General features: G+C 47.7%; 1 protein-coding gene across 3 annotated transcripts in view; it reads right to left on the bottom strand.

Moving 5' to 3' along the window:
* Nucleotides 1-19529, bottom strand: part of LOC144129425 (uncharacterized) — a 78880-nt gene that overhangs the window by 26821 nt on the left and 32530 nt on the right. Inside the window, exon 1 of one of the 3 annotated variants that reach the window (XM_077663571.1) lies at nucleotides 18184-18319. The exons of 1 other annotated variant lie outside the window; for it this stretch is intronic. In XM_077663571.1, coding sequence (XP_077519697.1) covers nucleotides 18184-18223 — 40 coding nt within the window. In that variant the 5' untranslated portion in view covers nucleotides 18224-18319. Of the gene's footprint in view, nucleotides 1-3545; nucleotides 3933-18183; nucleotides 18320-19529 lie in introns of those variants that run through there. One more of the 3 variants, XM_077663573.1, reaches the window with a different exon arrangement.

Raw genomic sequence — 19529 nt, 5'->3', positions numbered from 1 at the left:
TCAGGCACATGCAGCCCTGACGAATGGCCCAGCTACAGTGACACGGCGACTGTGGAACGTTACCGCTAGGTAGCGGGACCACCAGCAGAGGCCACGCTTCGAAAGAGGCAAACTTTCACTCCACGCTAAAGTTTACCAGATGCATCCCTAGATCCCTGGGAGTCTTCCCACCATTCCTGGCACAGTGGTGCAGCGGTCAAGTTAAGATGCGCAACTGCTCTTCTATGGAAGGTGCTGCCATCGGTGGCACTCGGGTAGCCTGGTGTCACTACGGCGTCGGCTTTGGGAGGTTAACTCCCCCCACACACACATACAATATATATATATATATATATATATATATATATATATATATATATATATATATATATATATATATATATATATATATATAAAGACCTACATTTGTGGTTTGCTGCTCCAGCGGCCAGTGCCGCCGAAGGAGAGAAAGCTGAAGAAGGCGAAGCTGACGCAGTTCAGTTTGCGAAGCAGACGAAGCTGACGCTCTCGAACTCTTGGCTTGGAGCTACGCTGTGTCGACAAAGATTTTGCCTGTCCACATTTATTGTGCGTCTGATTTGCGTCTTTACACACACATATATATATATATATATATATATATATATATATATATATATATATATATATATATATTGGTTTTCGGGGCATGTGGCTTGTAAGAAGATGGCACTGGCGAAAAGCACTTTATCATATTTATATATATCCGGCATAAATACCAGTGTCCTCGCCAGTGCCCTCTTCCTACAAGCCACATGCCTCGGATATATATATAATGACGCCAGCGCTCGTGCAGACGAACGCGCCTATCAAGAAAAGAAACAAGCGTTGTAGAAGGTTTAAAAGAACGTCAACTTGGCCCAGATGGTGCAGACTATTGGAGAAGGAAAAAAAATAATAGCAGACAAACACAAGGACAAGCGATTGTCCTTGTGCTTGTCTGCCTTTATGCGTCTAGAGTGTTGCAGAAGATACCGATCGCTTAAATTCGTTCACTCCGGCTACACGTAGCGTGGATCCAAGTGGAACCACATTCCACCAGATGTGGCACTCATCACCGACGATCTCGAGCATTTTGAGGAACGTTAAGTGCCTGCTTTTCTTACCCATGACATGTGGGCCCTTCGATCGAGTCGTAGTGCCACGTGTCCTGATGATATGTAGTTTTTTTGTTGGGTTTTTTTCTTCTTCTTCCAACTTTCCATGCAGCTGCACAATTGTTGAAATGTGTTGTAATACTCAGTGCGACTAAGAGCCACACGCAGCGCTGTAATCCGTGAATTAACGTGTTCCCATTTCTTGCCACCTGTGCTATTGTGTACACGCCTTGCTCCACTCACCCCAATAATGCCCGCAGGGTCATGAGGGTATTCGAAATAAATAAATAAATAAACAAATATCACTAATGTGTAGGTTTTGAAAAGAAACGGCCCTAAGACACTTCCCTGCGGCACTCCTGACTTTATTGGCTTAGTTGCAGAGGAGTTCTCGCCGATATAAACGTATTGGCGGCGGTTTCTTAAGTAAGACCTCAACAGATTTAGCGCGTGTGCCCCGATAGCTGTAAACCTCGAATTTTTGAACAACCTAGCATGTGACAGAGAGTGGAAGGCTTTCCTCAAGTCAATAAATAAATAAAGCCAGCACAAGGTTTTTTTTTTTCTACTGCATTTTTGATCCAGGAGAGCAAGTCCAGTAGATCGGTGCGTGCGGAAACCATATTGCGCTGGGGTGAAAATGCTGTGTTTATCAGCGAAATTTGTCAGCCTGATAAACACCAGCTTTTCTGATCCCTTTCCGAACACCGGAAGAATGGATATCGGCCAGTAAATTTCGAGGTTGTTCCTGTCTCCTTCCTGATAAGTGGGCAATACTTTTGCAACTTCATTCTTTCATTCTTTATTTACTTTTCCCGCTACACAGTGAAAAAAGGAGCCAAGGGAAAATCCGTTCAAGCACGGCTTGAGTTGTCCTTGGCCCCACTTATCAGGCAGCAGCGAGAAAAGCACAAAAAGCAATGTCCTAGGACGCAGCTAGCTCAGTCAGTATAAAGCAAAATATACAGCAAAAAAATGGAACCGCAGCAAGTGGTACAAACATTCAACTTGTCAAAATAAGCTACATCACACTGCACCAATTGAGCGCATATCACACGGTACACAAAATAACAGAGTGAGATTCAGCGGATGAACATGGCGATGAGAACAGAAAGTTGCAGTTTATAAATTTCGATACCTTGATTTATATAGTCATTTAACATACGCGGTAACAGATCATGCAGCATTTGTCGACCGTAATTAGTCCGAGCTGGAAATACGGCCTGTTCTATCGCTAGGTTGAAGATTAAACAGGGGCCGTAAAATGAATGACGTGCTTCACGAGTCTTACCTGAATGCTGTCGCAGTCGGTAGCGCGGCTATTATTGAGGCTGCGGGATACCTCTGCCACTTAATTGGTCGCTCGATTACAGGGGACATACGTATGGTGGTTGATGAAGATACCCATCGGTAACAGAACGTGAACGCAGATATGAAGTCATTTGCGTTATTGCAGGAAGGAGGAAGACGATCGGCCGCTGCGGAGCAGACACGCGCCGCGAGACCTGAGCGCCAACTGTGTTGCCTGCTCTGCCCGCACAACATCTTCACCTACGAATGATTAGAGAGTTTTAGCGCCACCGCACGGTAAACACGGCAACTGCTGCCGTACGCCAAACGTGGCTAGGCAAGCCTGGCAGCGTCAGCAACGGCAACGCATTGCCGCATTTACCGCTACGCTAAAACTGTCTTATCTCTAACTGCTTTTGCTGGCAGAATATTATGCTTCTTTCTGTTAGGCAAACTGTTAAAAATTTTACAAGTCCGATCCATCTTACCATTACAAGATGATGATGATGATTTAAAGCCAGAATGACAGATTAAGGGAAAGCTGATCGGCTCCCTAGTCCGGGACACCGTTGGTAAAAGCCGCTGCCCGTGCTCTAGTTACGAGGGCTCGTTGTTCCTCGAGGTCCGCGCTGGACAGGGCCACCTCCCACGTTGGCTGGTTTATTATGTCAATACTGCTATTTTCCTGACAAGCCCATACCATATGGTATAAGTTTGCCTTCTGGCAACAACAAGTTTTCGTAGCATGTTTCCACTGCCTTCCTCAATTCCCGCTGAAGCTTGTTTCGAAATTTCTTAAATTGTGATAAAATAGCCAGGTCTTTAGTTTCCATAAAACACTTAAAAAGACCGCTTTTATCAACAATTTGCTTTAAGTGTTCAGCTGCTATCCAAGGCTTTCGGTTTTATGTTTTTATTTTTAATGATAAAGCTCCTATGATAAGCTGCCTGAATTAGCTTCATAAAACCGTCGCAAGCGCTTTCTTCATCGTTAAGTTCACAGACATTGCTCCAGTATATCTCAGAAATCAGTTGTACTCTCGCAATGGTGAGCATTGCATGCAATGAAGGCCCCAGACGCGTGCGGAAATTTGAAACAAGAAAAACAAGCTGAACAGTAAAAGGATTGAGACTGGTTACCGTTTTTCCCAGTTGTAACAGGAGCTTCCTAGTACGACGCTGATGACGCCAAGGGCAGGCGAAATTTGCCTCACGGTCTTCTTCTGCCTACCGCTTTCTTCTTTGCAGAGGAACGGACTTTCTTCACAGGCGCGAACACAAGCATGCATGAGGAGGACAGACACTCCAGCGGAATGAAAATTTGTTTCTTGCGATCAGAAGCTACCTGCGGTATCGACAGCCCACGGGCAGGCCAGTTGGCTGCGTGACGTCAGTGGCCAGAATACCGTGACATAAACGAATGACGCCAGAGGAAAGCCAGCTTTCGCACGGCGAGATCGTTTCTTCGTATTAGAAGGAAAAGTAGGCGGAGAGAAGGCCTGGCGACGGGAAAAAGACAGCTCGCCCTCCAGCTAAACACAACGCAAGAAGTAACGAGCACACGGCAAGAGCACACCATCGCGAATACGAAGGAACGATGGGAAATTTTTGCCGCTCCTCCCTCATTTGTATTCGCGCCAGAGGAAAGTCACGCGCGAGGAGGTTCTTGGCGAGGGAAAGCGGCCCTCCGCAATGACGCCAGCGAAGCAGCGGGGGGTGAACGGCCGACCGCTACTTACTACACAGCTGTTGCGTGGCAAGCAGTTGCAGCAGCATTCTTTAAAGCTTGCGCCATCTATCGCGCGCATCTCACGAAGGACTTTATTGGCTTGAGTCCATCAGTGGGAACGAAGACGAAAGCAGCAACAAAATGGCAGTTTCTCTCTTGCCACGTAGCGAGGTGCCTGGAAGACAACACAAGAACACGATCGGAGCAACTGCGACCAACGCGCCGCCTTCCTCCACATAAACACACGAAGGCGTCGTCTCTCAAGCTGCTACAGGAATCGAACCCCTGACCCTCGAGTTGCGAGTCAGACACCGCACCGCTGCGCTACCGTCACAGAATTGCTGTGACGGTGAAAGAGCAAATCGTGTCCGCGTGGGCAAAAGGGCCGCTGTCGCGTGTTCAAGTTCGCGCTGTTTTTCAGGAATATGTCGTACCAACTCGCCCAAGCATCTGTTTCAGCGTCGTACCCTTAATAAGGCGGAGCCCCCACATTTTTTGCTTTCTCCTTTTTGCGACTTTACCTTGGCTTCCCCGTGTCGAGGTCCTTGAGCTTAGCTTTTCTGCACGGGCCGCCTGCGCTGTTTATCCACACCCTGTGTGTTGTCAGCCGGGCTCCATTCCGCTTAAGAAAAAAAAAAAAGATTACTTGATTTCCCGCATCTGGTACTTAGTCTGCACGGCCCACCTCAGGAATGTGCAGGAAGCGACAGTAATCTTTTCGGTGGCATCGCGACTCTTCTTCTAGACGCGTATGCTTCAATGCCTTCTTTGATGCGGGGCGAAACTGCCAGCAGCAGAGCATGACCAGCAACGTGGATCATTTTAAGCGGAAGCTGGAGAAGCAGTGCTCTTCGAAATCCAATAAATGCCGGGTGGAAAACCTGTGAGCTGTGCGATGGATAGCACCGCGAAAATTTTGCCATAAAAGCAAAAAAAAAAACATCGTGATGCTGTGTGGGGTATGGTATGTCATAAACTTATCATACCTCACGCAGCATACGAAATAAATAAATGGAAAATGCTCAAAACAAAAATACTGCATAGTATGCACCTGTACACAACCTGCAAAGCAACAAAATTCTGGCTTTAAGCATGTAGGTTTAGTGGTCTGTATACCAGAAGTTACGGTATGTTTATGACGAGAACGCGCGTACTTGCGAGTCTAATGTGGAGATGCGTCTTCTTTCTACCCCGAAAGACACGGGTCCGACCCCGGCCGCGGCGGTCGAATTTCGATGGAGGCGAAATTCTAGAGGCCCGTGTACTGTGCGATGTCAGTGCACGTTAAAGAACCCCAGGTGGTCGAAATTATTCCGGAGTCCTTCACTACGTCGTCCCTCATACTGAGTCGCTTTGCGATGTTAAACCCCCTAAACAAAACCAACCTTCTTCCAACCCAACCCCTGCTCCCGTGTGCATACACACCAAGGCACGCACATGTAGACACTTTTGCACACTGCTGCACGCGGTACCCTGTCAAATAAAAAAAAAATCGGATAACTTACCTTGGGCAATCATTACGTCTTTTTGCTGTTTTTTTATAGCGGGAACACCAACAGCAGTTAGCGGCAGAGTGCTATGTTGGCGGTCTAATTGTGTGCCTGTTTTATATCATTTCACACACCACACATACAGCACTGGAACAAAACAGCGCGAAATACGGGACTACAGAAAAGAAGTACACAGGCACAGCACTGTGTGTGCACTTCCTGTTTCGTTCCAGTGTCATGAACCAACTAGCTCAACAATCGTCGCTCTCACATATATTTAATCTGTAGGCTTTCGCGAGCCCGCTACAAAGGGGTTATTATCATCACCAGTCGGAATAGCCATGCAATGGAAAATAAGTGCCGCCGAGAACGGAAAGATGCAAAACATTTCCTATCGCGGATGCCTGCCGGAGTAAAAGAGGAGGAAAGATGGCGTCCTCGAACGGGGGGGGGGGGGGAGGGGGGGGGGGGGGGGCTCCTGCTAACCGGGAAACGATTGCCACAAATGCAAATGTAGCCCGAGAGCGTATACGCATGTGAACTAAGTTGGCTCCACACGAGGCATGCGGAAAGGCAGCTGTTTACGAGAGAATGAAGAAGCAGTTGCTAGCACGAGCTTCGCGGAAGGTCACTCGCCGGTGAAATCTCTAGCGGCACCATACTGCCAACTGCAGCGAATAACATTTTCTTCCCCTGACATTGAACACACGAAGCAACTATGCTGAAAAAAGTTCCTCTTCAGCTCCACGTCTATTTTTGTGCGTGCAACACTGTTTTGGCGTTATGTCGCTATCCTCGTCAAGGGTGCCAGGCAGGCAGGCAGCAGTAGTCAAGGCGAACGCACGCTCTTCTAAGCGCCTTGGCATACATTTGCAGGTTGGTCAAATATTTCCTTACTATAGCTTCAATGCTTTTACCGTGACTGCAGCTGCTGCACACCTTGTATCGCTTACTCGCTTTTGCTGTATTGTCGTTCTTCAAACGGCATGTGTTTCTTCTTGATCTGTGACAATGTCGAAGGAACTTGTCAGACTTCTTGAAGAACTGAAACGAGAGCTTAAAGAACGGTTCCGTGAACTACGCGAAAGTCTCGAAAGGGACGTAAGAAAGGACATCCGCGAGATAAACAACCTAGGCTTCACCAATGAGAGCTATGAAGAAATGAAACCGTCTGTGAACCGCGTTCAATTGGAAAATCGGGAGCTGAGAACATCCGTGGAAAAACCCGGAGAAGGAGCGAGACGCCTTGCGCGCACAAATGAAAGAACGTGAAGTTCTGCAAAGCGAACAACATATGCGGTGCTAGAATGTGCAAGTGAAAGGTTTACCGAAGGTGCAGGATGACGACGTCATGGAAATCACAAAAAAAAAAGATTGCAAAGGCCACTGAAATGTCCCTTGAAAGTGATTACATCGAGGTCTGTCAACGTGTTCGAACAAAGGGAAATGCAGATGCTCCAAATATAGTGGTCCAGCTTACTCGTAGATCATCCCGTGACTCCTTTCTTGAGAAAGCTCGAAAACAGAGGATATCATCAGATAACATTGAACTTGAACCCAAGACAAAGACCCCTATCTTCATCAATGAGCATATGAGTCCTGCCATCAAAAAAACTATTCGGAGCGGCAAATGCAAAGAAAATGCAGTGAGTCTGGCAGCGGAATGTCAAACGGTTCTTGGAAACACGTGTGCTTCATTTTGCAGATAGCCACAAGCATCGCTGGCCCATACATCCTGGGCAACGTTTCTTCTTCAAGCTTCCTTCGCGGAAACTGCCCCCTCACTGGCCCTCCGTTCAGTTCTTGCTGTCAACCGATAGATGACAATGCACCCATATCCTAATCTCTCGTCGATCTCGCCTGTCTCAACTGCGCATGGCACAACACCCGAACGTCATCGACACGGACCCGGTGGGACATAAAAGCGACGCACCGGCCAATCCTCTTCAGTGGGTCTGGCAGCGACATGGCCAACGGTTCTTGGAAACATGCGTGCTTCATTTTGCAGCTTGGCCACAATTACGCTTTCAAATGTTATAGGAGCGATAATCGTTTCTTATTGGTGCTGCCAGACCCTCAGCACTTCGTGTGTATTTTTTCTTGTGTACTGCATTCCTTAAGAGTTCTGTTGCAACTGCCCGGCGATGTCGCGACTAATCCAGGCCCAAAGTCAGAGGAAATGCTAACAGAGCTGCTAGCCGGACAAGCACGAATGAACGCAGAGCTTTCCGCGCTCCACTTTAGAATGGCTTGTTTTGAACAGCGTATTACGCACATAGAGGCGTTGGCCTCAACTGCAAACGACGCTCCTCAGCGCGTTCATGATCTTGAGAAAACCGTTGAGAACCTTGAAGATGTCATCACCAAACTTGGCCGCAAAAGCGATGACCTGGAAATTAACCGATGCCCTAGGAATAACTTAATCATCTACGGCTTGAAGGAACCATCAACAGAAACTTCTGAAGAGCTATTAACTTCTGTATCAGAGTTGCTGTCTTCCAAACTTGGAATCCAATGTGGATGTATTGAACGCTGTCGCAGGCTTGACACACAAAGAAATGAAAATACGCGACCTGCAATTTTTAAACTTCTAGACTTTAGAACCAAGCTTTCAATCCTTAAAAACGCCACAAAAATAAAAAGATCTGATACGTACATAAGTGAAGACTTTTCTGAGCGTGTACGGCAAATTCGAAAGGCTCTCTGGGACAATTCGGCTGATATCCGCAAAGAAGCAGATAAGTATAGATTGCAGTACGATTCCCTGATAGTCGACAGTGTTCGTTACACTTGGGATGATGTTTGCAAAAGGCTTGTTAAGGCTCCACGTGCTGCAGTGCCTACGAACACAGGGTGACTCGTTAATGAGCAGAAACTAACTCTTTCTAACATAAATGCTCAAAGCTTGCTTAATAAGGTTGAAGATTTCAATTGGCTTGTAGAGAGCTACAGTCCGTCAATTATTTGCGCAATAAAACATGGTTGGACAACTCTATTATCAGATGTAGAATTTTTGCCTCCAGATTACTCGGTTATCACAAACGACAGACAGTTTGCTAAAGGAGGGATTGTGGCTCTGTTTATTAGAAAATTATATCGAAATTATATTAACCTCTTCCCATGACTCTGTATCCTTCATTATCAACCATCAGCCTTGCGCTGATCCCGTAACCATTTCTGAAGGCTTTAATAGCTACTTTCACTCTGCCTTTAATCTTGATGATAGTACCAATACTCCTTTCATTCATAGCTCGGAACACCAGGTACCCAGCCTCGAAGTAAGTTACGCTGGGGTTCACAATCTGTTATTAAAAATTTACACAACTAGAAGTGCGGGATTAGTCGCCATACCTAATATGTTCTTAAAGAGGTACTCGGAATGGAGTGTCCGTTATATTATAGTCATTTTCAATAAATAACTGGACACATCCTCCGTTCCCCAGGGTTGGAAAATTGCCAATGTCATCCCGGTGTTTAAATCGGGCGATAAACAACAAATTAGTAATTACAGACCGATTTCTCTAGTTTCTATTTGGTGCAAGCTTCTTGAGCACATTATTCACGAAGAAGCTTGTTATGGCAGACCATGTCAAATGCTTTGGAATAATCTATAAATATTGCATCGATTTGATCGCGGTTATTTAATGCGCAAGCTATGTCATCAGTAAATTCAATGAGCTGAGTGACAATGGAAAAACCGGATCGAAAACCATGCTGACAGTGTGACAGTAGATTACGACAAGTATGTACCATATTTAACGGCAGTAAGTTACTCGACTGGATAACCGACTACTTATACTTGAGATCCCTGTTCGTCGCTTTCAAGCATGCACAGTCACCGTCAGTCACTAACTTCAGGTGTGACCCAAGGATCGGTGCTTGGGCCTCTATTATTCATAACTTTCATTAATGATGTAGCAAATGTTATTAATGACACCGCAGTGAGGTTACGCCTATATGACGATGACTGCGTGCTTTATCGAAACGTTTCTAACGCCCATGATCAACGGGAACTGAACAAGGTGTTTTCACTGTTCTGTGAATGGAGTATCGCATGTCAAATGAAAATTTATTTCACTAAAACAGTTGCGATCACCTTCGGTAACAAAATGAATCTTCTCTAACAGTCGCCACGCTGAAGGCTGGACATGTTAGCGTAATGTAGGCGCGAGGCGCGCACACCAGCTGCGGGCTCTGACGTCAATCCGAGCATGCGCACAACTGACGAGGCGGGCGGCGTCTGCTCCGCTGTCGGCGCAGCGGAGAGGCGCGCGGCGCGCGCACCAGCTGCGAGCTATGACGTCACTCCGCGCATGCACACAGCTGGCGGAGCGGTGGTGCCACGGCTCAGCACGCAGCCACGCTGACCTCGCGAGGTGGCTGGCGTAGTGTAGCTATCGCTACAAAACAGGGGAGGCGACGTAGCGCTTCTGCTGAAACTATCTTGTGAAATGGTCGCAGAATACATAACAACTGCTGATTACGAAGTGCTCACGCTACGAAGTCGTTTTTCCGAATTCCTTGAAACGATTTTTAGTTATGCATCTGATCAATCTGAAGATATGGTTCTAGGCGGTGATATCAACATAAATGTGCTCTGAACTATTCAACCGCAAAAAGAACTGCAGGCTTTAATGGCCGCGAACGGTTTCTTTACCGTGATACCAAAGCCGACGCGAATGACTTTAGAAAGTGCACCTTTATTGAATGTATTGATTACAAATGTTAACACTAATTTAATAACACCAGCTGTTGTTTACTCCTTAGTTCTATCTCACCTACAATATTGTTGTACCGTTTGGGCCACTATGGGTGCCAGTAATTTGTCCAGGCTGCGCCTTCTTCAAAAAGAGCTGTACGGTGCATTGCTGGTGTACCATGCTGTTCACCCACACATGACCTCTTTTTGAAATATGAAATCATTCCAGTGTTTGCTTTATACGATTACAGACTTTTAATAAGCTACAAATTTTCTTCACGCAGTGATGAAAATTATATTGGTTATTTGGCAGAGCTTGTTAAGAAATACCCATATTCCGCAAACAAAACAAAGAAATGTGGTTAGTGCCGACTCCTAGAACATATTACATCGAACAGTCTATCTGTTACACTGCGCCAGTATTATTAAATAATTAAAACAAGAATCGTTTTTCCCTTTCGAACATTCAAATTACATTATTAAGCAATTTTTCCTAAACAAGTGTATGAGCTGATATTGTACGCATTTTAAAATCACACTATTATTTTTCTCATAGCCTGTTATTCTTTTTTGTGAGTGTGCTGCAATGAATAGCGCTGCTTTTTACCTAATATTTTCTATTTTGTACCTCTACTTTCTGTTAATGTGTAAAAATATCTTGCCGTTTGCCTGCTGTACCGCCAAGTTGAAAAAGAGGGTAGGACCTCAGTCAAGCTTGCGAGCTTTTAGTCCTGTCTTCTCTATTACAGAGAAAATAAAACACTGGATTGATTGATTGCTTGATTGATTGATCTCGCCAATGCTATTCACCGCCTGTTTACAGGGTAGCATGAGGGCAGCTATTTGGGCGAGTTCGAGTGCCATGACGAAAAGCAGCGCTCGTTCAGACAGGACAAAGCGAAGAGGTCACCACCATGCGCTAACTGCGTTCTCTTCAAAGCAGTATACGGCTCCCTGTACACTGCGAGAACGTGAATACATCGCAGTCCCCACTTGCAGGTTTCGTTCGCGCCACCAGGAAACATCATCTCCGTCCTCAGTCATAGCGAAACACAAGGGGTGCTGACCAACCATCTCTCAGGTTTCTTATCTCCCTAGCTTCAATGGTTTCCCGTGTTAGCTCTTTTCTGCTCCTGTTTATGGCTACGCATTCATTTATGACTGATTATGACAGTCAGCGCTGTGTTCTGTCGTCCTCTCTTGTCCTGTCTTTCACGCTGTGACTGTACGGAAGATCTGCGCAGTGCTAAGCGTTGCACTGACAATGTTCAAACTTCGACTGTGGCGCATCCAAACATTAACTGAAAGTCCGGGCTTGTTCGGTTTGGTCCGGTCTGTCAGGAGTTTATTGGCGCAAGGGCATCAACCCCAGTCTGACTGTGCCCTAAATCTCTACTTCGCCCTCCTATCCCCGCACACTTCCTAATCTCGTCCGCCCACCTAACCTGCTACGCTTGCCTTCTCTCGGAATCCAGTCCGTTATACCCACCGGTTATCTGGCCTTCGCATTACATGCCCCGCCGAAGCCCATTTCTTCATCTTGATTTCTACTAGACAGGGGGACTTCGGTCCAAGAGTGCTAAACCAATGTTTGCTGAATCGGGCTCTTCTCGGTATACAAGGTGAAAATGTGATTTAGTGATGTGGCCTATAAGACAGAATTAAACGAGACTTCCAACTCAGTGTAAAGGGCCAGAATGAAACCACGACGTGCAAATCGGACAAGGCAGAGTAACGAGCTTACTGGTATGTCCTGCCACAAGCAAGTGGGCGAGAAGTTCCCTCCCGCCTGGCTTGGCTACGGTGCCCCTTGTCTGGTGCACTTTCAACACGCTATGCCCGAACAAAGGAAATAATAATTGATTTTAATAATTTTTTTTCGGGGGGGGGGGAAGGAAATGGCGCAGTATCTGTCCCATATCGTTGGACACCTGAACCGCGCTATAAGGGAAGGGATAAAGGAGAGAGTGAAAGAAGAAAGGAAGAAAGAGGTGCCGTAGTGGAGGGCTCCGGAATAATTTCGACCACCTGCGGATCTTTAACGTGCACTGACATCTCACAGTACAAATAACGGGGAAGGATGGAATGGTATACGGTAGTTGTAATATTTTGCAAAATGAGCGCGGCAATGAGTTTTATAAAACGGGCAGATTAAAAGGACACGAACCGCTGAAGGCGGACCACTATACAGAGCTCGCATTCGGGCAATGGTACTTCTGTCCCGTCTGTTCTCCGCCAGGTATTTACACGAAGTGACCGAACGCTCCGCGAGTTCTACCTTGCACGATTGACAACTGGACGCCTCACTCCAGTTGTAGTCAGCATAGTGCTGTGCGCGTGTGTTTGTATTGCCCCATCATGAACTAATCACGCGCACAACCTAGACACATTTCTTATTGCGTAAATAGTTTGTGTATATTACCTCTACCCCTATCCTCTCTTCCTGTCCCCTCACCTCTTTCATTTCATTTCTCCATTGTGCCTGCTATCCTTTATTTCCACTGCCCCAGCCCAGGTGCTTCAGTATCGATGGTAGATGCCGGGGCTAGCAAAAATCTTTTCCTTCCTTTTTATTAGTATTTTAATAAAAAAAAACCACTTACTACTACTACTTGTGCTTCTAAAAGCAAGCAGAGTGCTAGGTGAGCGTGTCCGATTCGCTATTTAGAATGTGTAACTTCGGAGAATCGCTTTTAAAACGACAATCATTTGACCCCAGAAGTGAGACAGTTGCTGCACCTTTGATTTCTTGATATCCAATCATTTGTTGTGAAATTTTAAAACGAGCGCAATTCCACATGGGCTGACCTCGGGAGCAGTTCTTCTCTAGGTCGAGCCAATCGACAATGCGCGTCTCACTGTCTAATAAAGGTGTTGTTGGAAGTGCAGTAGAAGAGGGTTTCCAATTCTTTGTTTTGGTACAACCCGTTGAGTCCTTCTGCACAGCAGCTTCGCTGACGCAGTAACATGTTTTTGAGCCATCTACACACAGAAGGGCCTTTGTATGTTTTTTGAGTTTCTGAAACGCCATTTCCACACGGGAACATGTTCTGCAGCAAGATCGAATGTGCCTTACTGAACGACGTGGTCAGCGCATTCTTACGGTCGGTGCGCTACAGGGCGAATTTGTAAGGTAAATTTTACATAGGAAAACAATGCCGAAGCCCGCCCCCCCCCTTTATTTTTTAGCCAAAAAGTTGAAGCCATAGATGTTTCAATGGAATACCCCTTCCAAGAGGGACCCATAAATTCGCCCCTATTCCCGAAGAGTGATTTTTTTTTTGTTCCTCAAGAGTAGGTCTACATCTGACAATGAAAACGCTTTTTGCGCCTATTCCAATGTTGAGAGCATTCTGCAAGAGTGGCTCATAGCATTCCATATACTGGCGACGCTCGGTATGTGCCTAACGCGATGCGCATGCAAACATATAATGGCCTGCTATGATACGACATAAGAAAGCGCGCCTGTGTTATAATGCGCCTGGACCCGGGTCTAAAGCAGCGCCACAAGCACGGCCTTTGCAGACTTGGCGCCAGACGCACGGACCAATTCTCCGCGTGCTCCCCTTCAGGACGATGCCAGGAATGTTAAGGAATTTTGAACAAGTATTTGTCGACAACGTGAAAATGTATCTGTTTAATTTTTCTCTCTACCCCCGCCGCGGTGGCTCAGTGGTTAGGGCGCTCGACTACTGATCCGGAGTTCCCGGGTTCGAACCCGACCGCGGCGGCTGCGCTTTTATGGAGGAAAAACGCCAAGGCACCCGTGTGCTGTGCGATGTCAGTGCACGTTAAAGATCCCCAGGTGGTCGAAATTATTCCGGAGCCCTCCACTACGGCACCTCTTCTTCCTTTCTTCTTTCACTCCCTCCTTTACCCCTTCCCTTACGGCGCGGTTCAGGTGTCCAACGATATACGAGACAGATACTGCGCCATTTTCCTTTCCCCCCAAAACCAATTATTATTTTTTTTCTCTCTGCCTGGGGCCTCGGAATGGCATTGTGACAATTTTATCTCGCTGCACTGACAGCTGTTCGCCGACAAACACTTGGTATATCACGATATATCACAATGAAGCCGTCAAGTCAAACGCTTCTCTTTACAACTACATGATAAAGAATTATTTTCGAAATTCCAGTGCTTAGGAATTTTGGTGCGTCAGTTGATTGACAGCTTAAGTTTAAAAACAACTCGGGCATTTCTACAACTCTGTTTTAAGCTTAGCGTTTAGATGTTGATTCGGCGCTTTGAAAGACTGTTCGCCTCTTTCGCGTCACGGTCATGCGAGGTTTTGAAAATTTTGTTCAGTGTTTAAAAAAAAAATTGGCTGTGCTTTAGCTCTGGTTAACCCTGGCTGGATTTCAAAAGCTTCGTTTCCTCGGCACGTCGTCTACGCAGCGTCTCATTCCGACGCTCTCGAGAACTCAAACCGGTCTCTTCCGCAGTTGAAGAGTCACTCCGCGGGATGTGGCACGACTTCTAGCCGCATCTTCGTTACGACGTTTCTTGAGTAGTGCGGCGCGTTCTTCTGGCGTCTCTTGAGCGCGTTGTCTCTTCCTCGCATCGTTCTGTCGTTGTTGCGTCTCTTTCGCGCTCTCCATAACGACTAGAACGCACTGAGTGCACCTTGGTTTCGGTGACTGTTGGCTTCCTTAATATGTTTGTCAAACGAGCCCCTCATTTCCTTTACCTTGTCTGCTAATATATATATATATATATATATATATATATATATATATATATATATATATATATATATATATATATATATATATATATATATATATATATATACTCCCCGCGAGGCGACACCTCCTCACCCTCTACCCAAGCGGAGCACATCTGGTGGAGCGAGCGGTGACGGCACTGCAGCGGCGTCGACGGCGACGCCATCTGTTAGAGCGCGGCTGCGGCGTTGCTAGGCGGCTCAAGGTCGTTCGTGGGCCACGGCATACGGCTGAAGTGCGACCGCGCGACGAGCCAAGCAGGCTGGCGTAGTGTTGCTTTCGCAACAAAATACACGAGACGACGAAGAAAAGCAAAGCTATCCAGACGTTTGAACAGCCGCACTAGCAGACTGTGCATATCTCGCTACGGCACTCATTACTGCTGAGCTGCGAGCATGGTCGTTTGTTGATACCTGGCTGAAAGTGGAAAATTAGATGCACTGTCTGACGAAAGACTCATTATTTTCCCTTGCAGATTAGCGCATCCCGAACAGCGCTCTGTTCACTACTGGCACAGGACAAAACTGAATAATTCAGCGCCTCCGCAATACTCGATCGTTTTCTGAACTGAAAAACTAATAAAAGTGGTTTTTGGGGAAAAGGAATGGCGCAGTATCTGTCTCACATATCGGCCGACACCCGTACCGCGCCGTAAGGGAAGGGATAAAAGAGGGAGTGTAAGAAGAAAGGAAGGAATAGGTGCCGTAGCGGAGGGCTCCGGAACAATTTCGACCACCCGCTATTTCAGTATTTCACTGTTTGGTAGACGCTTGGTGCACAGATTAGCGACCTGAATATATATTTTCAAGCGAACGCTTTAGTGGCCGCAGGTTGAGCAGTTACGCGTGATTCCTGGAGAGCCGTGCTGCGCATGCGTGAGTAGCAGTGACGACACACGGCGCATTTCTCTCTCTCGCTCCCTAGTCACAACTGCGCATGCGCCACTAGTAGCGCCGAGCCACGGGTGTTCCGCTGCTGCGCAGCGCCGCGCCCTTCCTCAAAATGATAATAATAATTGGTTTGGGGGGAACGGAAATGGCGCAGTATCTGTCGCATATATCGTTGGACACCTGAACCGCGCCGTAAGAGACTGGATAAAGGAGGGAGTGAAATAAGAAATGAAGAAAGAGGTGCCGTAGTGGGGGGCTCCTGAATAATTTCAACCACCTGGTGATCTTTAACGTGCACTGACATGGCACAGCACACGGGCACCTTAGCGTTTTGCCTCCATAAAAACGCAGCCGCCGCGGTCGGGTTCGAACCCGGGAACTCCGGATCATTAGCCGAGCAACTTTCAATTTTCAGACCCGCCGCGGTGGCTGAGTGGTTAGGGCGCTCGGCTACTGATCCGGAGTTCCCGGGCTGGAACCCGACCGCGGCGGCTGCGTTTTTATGGACGAAAAACGCTAAGGCGCCCGTGTGCTGTGCGATGTCAGTGTACGTTAAAGATCCCCAGGTGGTCCAAAATTATTCCGGAGCCCACCACAACGGCACCTCTTTCTTCCTTCCTTCTTTCGACCCTTCCTGTATCCCTCCCCTTACGGCGCGGTTCAGGTGTCCAATGATATATGGGACAGATACTGCGCCATTGCCTTTCCCCAAAAACAAATTATTCAATTTTCAGTTTTCTCTTTCCTTTCCTCCCTTCCTTTACGGCGCTGTTCGGGTGTCCACCTAGATATGTGGGACGGTTACTGTGCTTTGCGCGCTCGCCGCGTCATCTGGCATGACGTCACACCGCGCGGCTCGCCACCGCCGCCGTTTAATATGACGTCACACCGCGTTCCTCGTTGCACTCGCCTCCTCTCGCTTCGCCAGCTGCGTCGCACGCCTGATCGCATGTCGGAGGGTTGAAAAGGGGAGCTCACGTGCGCCGCAACCACAGCTGTGTCGTCCTTAATGCGACAATAACATAGCTATAGACAACCAGACTAACCTGGACTTGCAATCGAGATTGACCAAGGCTAAGCATGCTATGCCTTAGCGTTCGCTACGTATATTCTGGCATAGCCGACCTAAGCCACTGCCAATTTTCTCTCTCTCTCGCTCCCTAGCCACTACTGCGCATGCGCCACTAGTTGCGCCGAGCCACAGGTGTTCCGCCGCTGCGCAGCGCCGCGCCTTTACTCAAAATTCAACTTAAATTTTCAGTTTTCTCTTTCCTCTATCCCTCCTCCCCCCCCCCCCGTATCCCTTCCTTTACGGCGCAGTTCGCGTGTCCACCGAGATATGTGAGACGGTTACTGTGTCATTTCCTTTCCTCAAAAGCCAAACAAAACAAGTGAGCCAACGGCGTCCATAGAGTTCATTGGCGTTGACAACATTGCAAAGGTCGTTCATTTTCACGACAGGAAAGGTGCCCAACCGGCTCCGTGGGTCAGTGGAGACCGCAGTCTCGTTTTCGCTTTGTGTATCCTTGATTAGCTGGGCTAATCCACAGCAATTTTTTTTATCTATTGTTCTGGCCTTACATTTTCTGGCTGTTCTACCAGGTTAAAAATGCATACACACGAATACTGTTTTGGTCGCACATTAACATTAACTATAATTCTATACCAGTGTGGCCATATCTGTAGATTGCTGCGCGAATTCCCGGGTGCCAGCTGCGTTTCAGCCATACCTCGCGAGCCTCTCCGTTCACGGTGCCCATTCTGTACTGATTTGCTGAGGCGGGAAGGAGAGGAGGAGCACTCGCAGAAATGTCCCTGATGCATGGGAACTATGGCGTAGGTTCACATCAAATGACACAGAATTTTTCCATGAATTTTGCCATCTTTCGAAAACTTCATGAGCATGACAGATCCCGTGTGCAGCACTCAGCTGGTGGGAGGGCTGAAGCATAAGTTAAAGGTTCGGCGAAAAGAGTACTTGCAACTGTACAATCCAGCCATTTCCCAAGTCGATATATGAGGCAGTTTCTGATAGAATAAGCGACGCATCTAACAAAGTTCAATATTTGTTAATAACGAGGAGGAATCAAATACGCACAACACGCTGCTAGAGGGAACAGAGACGAAGAGAGCGAAACTTTAAGGAGACAACAAACAATACAAGTAAGAGACACCATAGAGCACCTCTGCAGCTCAGTCGTCCAAAGGCCGCTGCAGTGGCTCAGTGATTACGTTGCTCTCACCCGAAAGACGCGGGTTCGATCCCGTCCGTGGCGGTCGCATTTCGACGAGGCGATATGCTAGAGGCCCGCGCACTGCGCGACAACCACGCACGTCAAGGTACTCCAGGTGGTCGCACTGGCTACGGTGTCCTTCACAGCCTGAGGCTCTGGGACGTTTAACCTCACAAGACCAAACCACCATCCGTTCCAAACCTACGAACGAGCTCCGACAACGTTTTTACGTCAAGGAAAGGTCACAGCAGGTCACGCGCGCATGTGTGGAGCCCCGGGTCACCAAGCTGAGATACTGCTTCGTTCACTTTGGATAATCCATTTCCAACACGCTCATCAGGCGATCGCGTGATTTTTCTGCACCTGGGCAACTCGCAGCTGCGGCAATTACAAGGCCAGATAGGCATCCCTTCATCCAGTGTTGACGAGATATCTGCTGGCGCTTCCTGCTACGGGTGAAAAACTTTCCTTATCTGTGTGCTGTTGTCGCGTGCTCAGTCGCAACACTGCTACGCTAATCTCTGCTTGAACCTGAAACCGATAACGGACGACAGCTAACCGCCTTTGCTTCCTAGTGCTCCTGGCTCCCCCTTCGCGCTTATTTTGCTCTGGGCTACGCAGAGCGAGCGACGACGAGAGCGGCAGAGAAAAGCCCAACGGAGTACGTGTTCGCCCGAAGGAAAACAACCGCGAGCGCCGGAAAAGGCCCCGCTTCCTCCTCCCCCCAAATGCGCGGACGCATGGCAGCCTGACGCCGAAGCCGCGCTCAACGCACGCGCCGTAATCACGGCACCGCCATCGCATGACGGTGACTGATCGTGGAAGGTGAGAGCAACGACTCTTTCCAAGCACGTCACCCACCGCGCGCATCGGTCGACGAATTACGTCCAGCTGTTGTTGCTGTTGCCGGGAGTGAAAGGATACGGAGCCGTTGAAGCAAAGCGAATCTCTGTTGGGGCTGAGTGCTGCAGAAAAAGTACGCATGATGCTGGCAAACCATTGGGCCATGTTTCATGGGCACGCTCAGCAACCGAACATCGGTCCAAAGTCACGCGGTTGAAATCCAGCCACAGGCGAGCTTAATCTGAAACAGCGTGGCGAGAAACGATTAAAGTGTGCTCTATTTCTGCTTCAGAAAGCGAAAAAAAGGCATCACACCGCGTTCGTGGCACAACTCGTTCGATCGCTAGTCGGCTAGTCTCCGCTAAAAACCGCCAATATACGCAACCGTTCTCACTACGGTCTAAGGTTTTGGTCCCCTAATATTTGAAGAGTGCCCATCGAAAGTTACGCTGTCCTCAAATGTGCAACAGCGATTTCAGAACGACGACGCGATTCGTATCGCGAATTCTCGG

Source organism: Amblyomma americanum, chromosome 4, assembly GCF_052857255.1.
Source record: "Amblyomma americanum isolate KBUSLIRL-KWMA chromosome 4, ASM5285725v1, whole genome shotgun sequence".
Classification (NCBI taxonomy): domain Eukaryota; kingdom Metazoa; phylum Arthropoda; class Arachnida; order Ixodida; family Ixodidae; genus Amblyomma; species Amblyomma americanum.
This window is presented reverse-complemented; position numbering and strand designations above follow the sequence as displayed.